General features: G+C 30.4%; 1 protein-coding gene across 5 annotated transcripts in view; it reads right to left on the reverse strand.

Annotated features, from left to right (window-relative positions):
• Positions 1-12,294, reverse strand: part of NOVA1 (NOVA alternative splicing regulator 1) — a 139,847-nt gene that overhangs the window by 30,060 nt on the left and 97,493 nt on the right. For all 5 annotated transcript variants that reach the window (XM_074328117.1, XM_074328116.1, XM_019746879.2 and 2 more), the window contains one exon: positions 2,736-2,902. In XM_074328117.1, coding sequence (XP_074184218.1) covers positions 2,736-2,902 — 167 coding nt within the window. The remainder of the gene's footprint in view (positions 1-2,735; positions 2,903-12,294) is intronic.

Below are 12,294 nucleotides of genomic sequence, written 5' to 3' on the forward strand. Positions count from 1 at the left end.
AAGTTACATATAAATTAGTTTTGCAAGAAAAACCTTAACATTATCAATCATAAAACCAATATACAATAATATTAAGAAAATCTATAATTTCATATTCAACATGAATTCATTTCTATGCAAAAGTTACATTTTCTAGCTCCAGCATTTTTTTTAAACTCTAATTGTTTTCTTTGCAAAGTCTTAAATAAAAGAAAATTCTAAAAAAAATGTTTTATTAAAGAAATTATTTTTTTAAATTTACTTCAGGACTGAAGTCCAAAGCAAATGTAAATGCTATGTTGTTAGTTACAGGAAGGACCACCATTCTAAAAGAAAACTTATTATGATTCTATGTATTAAAATGAAAGACATAAACATCACATGAAATATGTTTTCTAGTGGAAAATTATTTATTTTAGACACTGTTTTATACTGGATAATCAGCATAATTTCTGCAGAAATAAAATCGTGGTTATTTAAATGTATACACCTGAATTGCTATTTAGAGAACGGTCCTACACAAAGTTTTATATTGGTAAAATAAGATACCTAGGAAGTTACAGAATCCTAAACTTAGAGCATAAAAAACTCTGCTGATCCTAATGTCTTAGAAATATGTTCGCTCTCTCTTCCAGATTTTTCAAGTAAATTTTTCAACTTTCACTTTTAAAAGAAAGTGTTTAAGTGTTAAATATATTGCTCTCATAGACTTAGGGTACTTTTGATACATCTTTTTAAATGATACTGTATTTCACATGTATTAATTACATGAATATATTAAATAATCAACAATAATTTTAATTCCATGAATATCTGCAAGGCTTACAATGAATGCAAATACACAAAAGTAAATCAATCACTATTTTTTTTAACACTTATCTTGAATTTAAATAATATCATCAGAAAAAGGCAAATAAAAAATAAACAAAATGTTTTTAAATTCTGGTTTTCATAAATCTATACTGGCATTGGATATATGGTAGCCTACAAAACTCATATTGCCATAGAGAACATTGATTCAGAGACCATTGTTTGATGGTACTAGCTATTTATTATTATAAAAATAATAAAAAATAATTCATACCATTTGTCCTAAATATATTGCCAGTGAAACCACATTGTATGTTTTATTACTTTAAAAAAATTAAAAATCAAGATGTTTACCCCATCCCTAAATGCTTGAACTTTCTCACATAAGTTATACTAAAAGAAAAAGAAGAACAGGTTGGATTAAGGCAGAAAGTCAACAGACCCTACACTTAATTAATTAATTAATTAATTTACACTTAAGTGCTAATTCTGTAAATTCTTAACCCGGGTGATTTGAACCCTGAGGTCTTTAACTAAACTCATAGTTCTAGAATCTAGATAGAGTCATGGTGATCATTTCCCAAAGTATCAGTTTTAAAAAATTCTTTGTATCCACCTAGCATAGATAGCACAAACATTTCAAAACTATAAATGTCTTTAAAGAATAAAAGAATCTACTGATGTTTGTAGCTTTAAAATATTTACATCTGCCACGTATAAAATAAAAGCTACTTCCTTGAAAAATTGTGAAGGGTATGTAAATCAAACCATTTTGACAGTGACTAGAGAATAAAATGAATGATTTTATATGGAATAAAAACTACCTATTCATAATTTAAACATGGAAGGATATTTTTAAAGACAATTAACAGATAATTGAATTTAGCCTATAATTTAAAATATATTGCCTAATTAGTAATTTCTATGTTTGTATTTGATTAGCCAACCTTATATTTATCTATATTATCAGTAAAATTATAATTGATTCATAACATTGTTTAGTATAAAATATATTTTTCAATTCAGAAACATGAAATTAATAAGATTATGAGCTACATTTCAAATTTAATACAGTAATATAAATATTTTGTGAATTAAGAATGATACATTTCTTTTGAAAGCATAGTCTATTAATATCACCAATTAAGTAGTTATAAAAGGGCAAATGCAGAAACAGTAATTATAAACATAAAGTATAAAATAAATTTGAGAATTTAAAAGTTCATGAGAAGAATCCACCTTATTTAATATTAAAAAAAATATATATTTCCCTATATCATGTCAGCCATTATTGACTCTTAAAAACTCACATTGTCTTTTATCAAGTAAAATTTCTGTTACAGAAAATCCCACACATTAAAAATGAACACTGGCCTTTTATGATATATATGTATATGTATATACATATATATTACACAAGTTATACAGAATAGCTGATTTGTAACAAAGAATTGTTTGCTTGTACAAAAATATACTTATACATATTTGTTCATAAAAAATATTTAATCTGACAAATTAACAAAAGGAGTTTAAGTGTAAAAGTACTATACTGAAGACTAATACTAAAAATACGGTACTTGAAATTTTGAGGATATAGTTTCATTTCAATTTTTGTATTTACATAAAAAGTGATATAATTTTAAATAGATTAAATGCCTATGAATTATCAAATTTGTGTCTATAAATTTTCTAAAGAGCAATCACAAAAGAAATGGAATCACATAATTGCTCCACTGTGTTAGCATTAATTAATGAATAATTCAATCAATCGATAAATGAACTGATCAATCTTAGGAAGAGACTCTTTAAACAAATAAATAACAACTTTATGTTTTAAGTATGCTTGGGGGAAAAAAAACTATATGCTAAGACTTTAAGGCTTCTTTTATAAGGTATTCATACTATGCTGCAGATATTTCTCTTTGATTTCCCAACTAAACACTCACTTGTTTGATGCGATCTGGATTAACGGTGGTCTGGGGTTGTAGAATGCTGACTGGTTCTGTCTTGGCCACATTTTGGGGCATTTCTCGAATTTTTTCTGCAATAAATCCATGAACTGCATTCAGTGCTTCAACTGTTCCCTGGATCAAGCACACTCGTTCAGTAGTACCTGTGGATAAAGATTAAAAAAAGCTCTGAAAAAAGGATGATATAATAATACCAATAAAATAACATAAAGTGTAGAACTCTAAATTAATTAGAAATATTACAACTGAACCAAACAATGAATACGTATTTCTTTTACTCATTCTTTCCTAATTGTCTAAAAACGGCCTTTGGATTCTAGCAGGACCAGAGATCCTGAGTTCTATGCCTATCACTCATTCATTGACTAAGAGGATAAAATGAATGATTTTATATGGAACATTTATAAAAGGACTTAGGGTTAAAAACTGTTAACACACAGAATAAGATTTATGGAGCCAGCTTTCAAAGAGCATACTCTTAAGGGTGAAAAACAGACATTAAGGCAAATTATAAGACAATATGATGTGAAAAATAATGGAGATACCGACATGGATGGCATATACATATGGTCTATAGTAAAGAGAGCATTTAAATGGGTAGGGAGAGAGGGTTTTGGAAAGTTTACATAGTAGATAAATTTCTGATTTTCTACCACCCTCTATTCACTTACCCTGCTCTTCTTTTAATCACAGCAACACCACCACCTGACACTTCGTATTTGTTTATTTTTTAATTTACCACTAGAATGAAAGCTCCTGGAGGTCAGCTGATTAGCCAGTTTTGTTTTGTGCTGTCGCTTCTCCAAAGCCTAGAGCAATCCCTGGCACATAATAGCGGTACAATAAATATTTATTGGACAAAAGACTCCACACTGCCTTTACCGATTACGTAATTTTAGTAAGACAGAGTATGAGTTAAAAAAAAAAAACAAAACACAAAAAGTTTATAAAATTTGAAATTCATGAATTGACAAAGAAAATTAATAGTATTTGTATTATACCTAGTGAATAAAATGTAGACATATGACATGAGAAACTACTAAAATAAAATTGGTTGGGTCTAATACACACGTCCTATAACCAATTTTCTACTTTACAGATATACCTTAAGGCAATAAAAATAGATGATAAAATTTTCAGACTATTCTGACCTTCATTGCAGCAATCTGGTATTAAACTGCAATCTTTTCAGCATCCCAATACAAAACATAAACTTACTTCTCAGAAATATGTATTTCTTTAATAAACAGTTAACAAAAAATTCAAAAGAATGGAATTTTAAAATTTATAAAATATTTGTTTTTTAATGACTATGAAAACTTCCCAAACCTACATTTCCTTTTGGTGCTATAGTTTCAATATTCTAAGCCACTCTAGAGTTTTAAAGTACTCTTTGAAAGATCAAGTTCTGAAATCACAAATATTAAAACAATCATGGGGAGTTTATACTGCTTTAAGGATTAATTGCCACGCAAACTACTTTTCTAGTAGTTTTAAATTTTAAAAGAATGCGAAAATTTATTGTGCTTCCTTTTAGAAAAAGGACTTAGATCACAAGAATTGGGAGCAGAAAAAAAAGTGTTTTATATGGATATACCTAAATTAAATGTTCATGTTTTAAACAAGTAAGATTCAAGTCTATGAACAGCTAAGTTTCCTAAATTGTACAAAATGTTTCATTGGAAAGCACATATATCTTTCATTTGTAAGGATGGAGAAAATCTTAAAAAAATAATGTGAATTTGAAGGCTTAATAGTTCCTGTTTCTCCTAATCAGCTTTTCTCATCCTTGTCTATCTTGGTGTATCTGTGGTTCTGTGTAAAATGATCTAGGTTATAGGAATACTCTAGGGAGTCTTTACGAGGTTGCATTAATTGTCCAATAAATGACTACAAAGGATGCCAACTGATCAATGTAGCTTATGCAGTCTTCCCATATAAGTCAGCAGACAAAACAAAATGTAGATCAGATTACATTTCTGTTTCTGGAGACAACTACAGAGTGTTGGGTATGCCAAAATAGGAGAAGAAATCAGTGGAACCTCAAAAGGGATTTAAAAAAAAAACACCACAAAAAAAAACATGGCACTAAGTAACTAAATAGATTATACAATCCTTGTTGCTTTAAAATTCTAATTTAATAAAATACATATCAGACAACAGTAACCCCAATACTTTTCAGACTGTATAGACTAACAGGTAGTAAATGGAAATCACTGGGCCATAAAGAAATACGATTGTTTAAAACTAAAGTTCACATAGCATGTATGATACAATTTGATGATAGTTGATAGGCTCAAAGTTGCAGTCATTATTCTTTGGGGATTCAATTATATCACCATTAGTAAACCTATTTTAAAATGGGGGGGGGGGGGTTAGGAGACTGTACATCCTCCAAAGGGAATTGCTGCAATCCTCAAAAGAGATGCTGTCATATTCTTCTACTGAACTGTAATGTCTTTTCACTCAGGTAACACAAAACTAATTTTTAGGAAAAAGCCACAAAGAGGGAAGACTGTCAGGTATATGACCAAACTGTATAAGAAAAATGAGCCTGTAAATCATAAAAGTTGCTGTTTTTGTCATTTTTAAAGGCTTTTAGGCTCCATTAGAATCTAAACTAAATTGTCAGTTATTTATCATTTTATTTGTTTAACAGTAACATTTGCTTCTCTTTGTGAGAGACTAGCAACATTAAGCTGAAAAATAGTTTCATAAAAGTATATGCCCACATTTTTTACAGTGTAAAGATACAGGTGTGTTTAAGACACCATTAATTTAAAAATTCATTTTTAAGGAAAAAATTAGAAAAACTCCAACAAGTAGAATCAATGTCAAATTCAGCACTGAAATTTGAAATGGCTTTAAGTTTTGATTTCACATGCAGTAGCATCTACTGAAAATACATGTTTCTAAAATTAGGCACAATTATCAAAAAGATTCGACAGCAAAATTTAGATAGAAATTTAATACAATATATTCACTCTTTGCCTTGGACAAGTTACTTAGACTCTTCCTGCTCCTACCTAAGGCATTTTGTCATGTGTGCAGTGGATCCCATTCACTCTTCTCCTCCAAACCCACTGTTTCTACAGGTATTAGGGCTCTTTCTTACATCATAACTTTCCCTCTTCTATTAGATCCTTCTCATCAGCAGAAAAATGTTATAATTTCTCCCTCCTTGAAAACTACCCCTTGGCAAGCCAAATGAAATAACTGAGTTAGGCAAAGATCATAAATATCTTAAGATAAATAATTACTGGGAAATTTTCAGTGGAAACATTGGGCAGTCACCATCTGACTTCACTGATCCACATTAACATAACTAAGTGTGAAAGTCAAACATGGGCAATCTGAAGCACAGGTCACCAATTAGGAAGTATGTTTCCCAAATTAGCTGAACCTAAATGTAATGTAACATTTAAACTATATTACAGTTTACAAATAATACTAACGACAGAGAAATAAATTAAATGCCACCTTGAGGAAGCATGCTACAAATCAAGAATATAAGATAGTCTACAGGACAATTGATCTGTGATCTAGCTTCATCAATAAAGGAGGGACTGCTCTCTAGATTAAAAGAGCTGTGAGAGATACAATGATCAAATGTAAATTACAGATAAATGATTTCAGATTTTTTTTTTTTTGTAAATACCCAGAAGAGGGAGTGCTGGGGGTCATATGGTAATTCTATTCTTAATTTTTATCTGTAAAGATATATGTGCTCCGATGTTCATTGCAGCTTTACTTATGGTGGCCAAGACATGGAAACAACCAAAGTGTCTTTCGATAGATGATTGGATAAAGAAGATGTGGTGCATATACACAATGGAATACTATTCTGCCATAAGAAAAGATGCAATGGTGCTATTTGTGACAATATGGATGGATCTTGAGATTATAATGCTAAGCGATAAAAATCACACAGAAAAAGTTGAGAACGATATGATTTCACTGATATGTGCGATGTAAAACTGAAAGCAACGAAGGAATAAGACAAACAAATAAACAAAAACTCACAGACAGAACAATAGCTTAGTGGTTACCAGAGGGGGTGGTAGATGAGGGTAAATGGGGTCAAATATATGGTGATGGAAGGAGAACTGACTCTGGGTGGTGAACACACAATGTGAGATATAGATGATGTAATACAGAATTGTACACCTGAAACCTATGTAACTTTATTAACCATTGTCACCCCAATAAACTTTAATTAAAAAAAAGTAAATTACACTTTGACTGGATTTAGATTCAAACAAGTTTTAAACACAATTATGGCAATCTGATTGGAACTATATATTACACAGTATCAAAGAATTACTGTCAATTTTAACAAGAGTGATTATGACATCAGGTTGTATAAGAAAGTGCCATGTTTTTCTTTTTTTAGATGCAAACTGAGGTATAGATACAAACTGGGATTTCCTGCAAAATATTGCTGTAACAACAACAAAAACGAGTACATGAAATAGGTATGCCCAAATCTTGGTATTGTTACTATATATGTTGGGTATGAAAGGTTCATTGTACTATTCTTTTATGTATTTAAAAAATTTTCATAATAAAAGAAAAACATTTTAAAGCCCTCCTCCACTTACAGCTTAATTTCCTTTTCTCTCAAAATCTCTCCAATGAGTTACACACACACACACACACACACACACACACACACACACTCTATTTCTACTACCTCATCACCCATTCCCTTTCTCTTGAAGCTACTCCAATATAACTTTTGTCTCACCCCTTTACCACAACCATTCATCACAGTTATACTAAGGTAAATCTAATCTTCATGCCTTTATGCTGTTTGACCCTTCAGCAACATTTGACAGTTGAACACTCTGTTCTAAAAGCACTTTACTTGGCTTTCAGAATTTCACATACTCTGGGTCCTTGTTTTAGTCAATTCATTCATTTATTTAACAACAATCTATTGAGTCCCCACCAAATGTTAAGTACTTTACTAGAAGCTATATTGAGTCCCCACCAAATGTTAAGTACTTTACTAGAAGCTAAAGATACAGCAATGACCAAACAGACAAATCCTCTTGCTTTCATGGAGTTCATACTCTAATTCACGTAGACAAACACTACACATAAAACAAATAAAATACATAGAAAGAATACAAAATGAAATTAGTGACATGGAGAAAATTTGGAGATAACAGGATGAGCAAAGACAAAAATAAAAGCATGAAAGGAATCTTATCTGTCATGTTCACTACTATATCCTTAGTGCCTAATAGCTCCTGGCACACTGCAGGTGTTCAAGAAGTATTTTTTTGAATAAAAGAATAACTATCTGGGGTGACCGGTGGGCTCAGTTGGTTAGAGCGCAGTGCTTATAACGCCAAAGTCGCCGGTTCGATTCCCAAATAGGCCATTGAGTTATGCTCTCCAAAACTGGATTGCAGCTGAGCTGCACCCTCCACAACTAGATTGGAAACAACGACTTGACTTGAGCTGATGGGTCCTGGAAAACACACTGTTCCCCAATATTCCCCAATAAAAATTTATTTAAAAAGAATAACTATCTGAATCTAAATTTCTCCTCTGTATATTGAAATATGTCATTCATTTTAAGAGCTTTAATCTATAAAATGACCATGAAACCATTAAGCCTCTTTGGGTTTATAAATCAATAAATGTAAAAATGAGATTTATTTTGGGAAATGATTTAAAAAACTATAGTAAGGTATAAATTATCATGTCTATAAAAAAGAGTACTTAATGAAAAGGGCTTTAAGAAAGAGCAGGAGAAATAATGAATAATAGTTTTGTTTTGTTTTCTTCCCAGGATAGAAAAAAAAAAAAATAGATCAACTTTAAAAATGTAATCTACCTAAAATAATAAAATTGGGGAAAAAAGGAATATCTTTTCTGTAGTCTAAAACAGAATACATTCTAAAACTTTTTAGATACCTGAGACCTACTTCAACGAGAACGAGTCTAGGTTAGAATAATGGGCATATACTAATGATTTGATCCACATATTTCCAATTGTCAACTATAATGAAAAGCAGTGAACATTTTTTGTGATGTAAGAAAATGCATCAGTTTATACACCTACTGAGACTATAACTCAGTGTCTTATGATAAGAATGCAAATATGTAATTCTTTAGGAAATATTAGTGTCAATCAAGGTATATCCTTGGATGAGTGATTAGTGATACATTTCAAAATGAAAAATACCAAAAATCTACTAGAATATTAATAATTCTATGAAAACTTATAAACTATATTTTTGACCTCAAAAACAATTGAGAACACAGAAGTGCCAATTAATTTTGCAAGAACAAAAACTGAGATTTAAAATAAAACATGACGTATAAATTTTCCAGTAAGATAACAGCTACTTGTGTGTGTATATTACATGGCATTGAGTCAGCTGCGACTCCCAGCGACTGTATGAATGAGTGACTGAGTGACAGCCACAATGGCCTAGTCTCAGCATCCCTGCTCAGCTCTTACAAACTCATGCCAATGGCTTCTTTTAGTACTGGGAAATTACTCATTCTGGATAGCTAATATTCTGAATGTATAAGCGTTTATCTCTTTAAACATAATTTCAGTTTCTATCAGTTCAAGAAGTATCTCCCAATTTGTTATATATTTTCAAAATATTTACTATTTCCATAATATTTGGGCTTAACTATATAATTCTGGGCAGTAATCAGTGGTAAACTCAAGATTTCTTTGGGTATATGTGTCTATTTATCCTTACACAAGTGGCACTCTGTGAGCCGTACTTGTTCTTTCAGTTTTCATATTCTTTCACTTCCTGTCACTTATCCCTGATGTTTGTTGGTAAATCTGATTCTAGCAGCTCCTTTTTACTCCTACTTTGCTGTTCCTACTCCTCAATGGCTTGATAACCAGCTAAGCAAGATTGTTGAAACTAACAATAAATAGGTTTCTAGTGACAACCATAGGGAAAACGAGCTTTGTGATATCTATTTTGGCTTTTTTCCCCCTTTATTTCTGGATTTGAGGTCAGTGTCCATAAGTAACACATTCCTTTAATGCTCTCTTAAGGTTTAAAACTGTAAGTAGGCATTTTTATTTTTAAAACTATAACTGTCATTTTTTTAAATAAATAAAGCAATTTGCAATGATTATTTCACTATTCTTAATCTGTAATCACATTAATTATATGTCTTTGTGGTTTTAAAAAAAGCATAAGCATTAGCTAATTTGCTTTTCTCTAGTTTAACAACTGAAAGTAATGTGCAAAGTATCAATCATTAGTAATAATGGGCTAGAACAAAATATAAATTATTTTAAAAGATGAGAACAGTTATATCAATAATAAATTTAACTGATTAAAATTGTTGAAATATTCTAATACTGAAAATACATACCTTTATTTTAATATATTACCTTTTTCAACAGATGTTAACATTTCTTTAATATGTATCATCTAAATCTATATATGAGAAACACCGATTCTTACTAATGTCTTTGTAAACAGATGATTTACATGCATTTCTCAGGTTGTCATATTTACTGCTGTAATTACATCAGCAAAAGTCCCATTCAAGGGTATTTAAGGTAATTTCATCAGCAAAAGACCCATTTAAGGATATATAAGGGTTTGCTAGGTATATAAATACAGTATTACATTCTTTCAGGGGAAATACATACTTTATCAATTTCAATAAATGAAACCAATTGCAAGGTCTCCTCCTAAAGTTCACAACCATACTTCCTTTGACTTAGTTTCTTTCCATGTCCCTATATTCACAGGGAAGAGCTAACTTAAAAATTTAAGCAACTTTATAACACCTATCTCAGAATATTATTCTAAGATGAGAGCTTTAAACAATGATTATACTTTCTTAAATATACAATTTCATGATTTACATAAAATATATAATACATATATTTAATATATTAATATAATTATGTATTATACAATTTATAGTGTCTCATTTAATGCTCACGATAATAAGGGAAGATAATATTATCTCTAACTTACAGTGAGAGCAGTTGAGACAAGGATACATTAACTAATAAATGCAAAGTGAAGTAAAGTTTTGTCAAATACCATACTCTTTCCATTTTAACACATACCTTCTGAAAATGTAATGTTAGGCCAGCAACAAACTACATCCATTTCAGAGAGTCACATATGTTTCAGCTTGATGGTGGAAAAATAATTTTCATCCAAGTTTGATAACTTTTAAAAATACACTGAATCATACCATTCAATTCATTTTGCAGATTTACCCCAAAGCTAGCATAAAATGAAATAAATGACCCTTCTTGCAGACGACAGACCACCATAGGAGATAGTTAATAATTGTGTGAGCTATTAGTAAGTTTCTAGAATAAGTTTTCAGATCAACAAAAGCACTTAGAAAATTGCCATAAAAAGTAAGTTCAATTTATAATTACAGCTTTTACGCCATTGTACAGCTATACACATTTGATGATACTTTCTCCTAACATATAATTTCTAAAGGGAAAATATACTATTTCAAGAAGAGGATTTTTTAAAAAAGGAAATCATAGGAATTGATAGCTTATGATACAAAATAATAACTGCTTTTCTTCTCCAAGTGATTAACTTTCTACACAATCATATCTCTACTTCTAAACTGTAAAAATTTGCAAAGGGCCATTATGGCATGCTTTAGTCCCAAGCCAATATAATGAAGGCTTGATTCTCTGTTTATAAAGCATGCTTTAACATTAAAATATAGACAATCAAGCCAGAAGATGAAAATATACTTTTCAGAAAAATAAAAAAAAATACTTATATTTTGGGGGATGTGTTAACAAGGTGAAGGGGAACATAGTCAATTATAAGTATGCATGGTGACAGGTGGTTATTAGATTTAGTGTGGTGATTACATTGTAAGGTATATAAATATTGAACCATTACATTGTACATCTGAAACTAATATAATATTGTATACGGTACTAACTATACATAAGTAAAAATAAACAAATAATTTTTTTAAAGTACTCATATTTTTCAAAGAACTTAAGATGAGAGAAATGGATGGCAATCAAAGTAGATGTCCAGCTTCTCACTTGCTCATTCTCTGTCCCATGAATGCAAATGACACACTCATTAACTTTAAAATAGCCATTCCCATAAAGTAGCATCAGGAGTATAGGAGACTCTAACTTATGAAGAAGCCTGAGATTTGAAAGCAGACATATCTGAAAATTCTAAGTTAACAACTGCAATTGTTTTCATATAAATATGTATGAACTCAGTTCCAGTTTTTAAATTCTGAGGTGATGCCAAAGGTCCTATCAACGGTTAATTCATCCTGAGAATAGGCTCATACTAAATTCAGGATTACAGCAATCTTAGTCTGGGCAATATTATATTACCTTTTAACTTCCATCTTGGATTACAGGAATATAAAACCGCCATGACTAAATTTTATTAAAATTTCAGTTATATTTTTATATGTATATACAAAATAGACTTCTTGACTTTGTCTCAACTCCCAATCACTGTCACCATTTTTGACACTGATTTGTACTCTTAAATATCTGCTGTAAGAAAAA

This window comes from Rhinolophus sinicus, linkage group LG03 (genome assembly GCF_036562045.2).
Source record: "Rhinolophus sinicus isolate RSC01 linkage group LG03, ASM3656204v1, whole genome shotgun sequence".
In the NCBI taxonomy this organism is placed as follows: domain Eukaryota; kingdom Metazoa; phylum Chordata; class Mammalia; order Chiroptera; family Rhinolophidae; genus Rhinolophus; species Rhinolophus sinicus.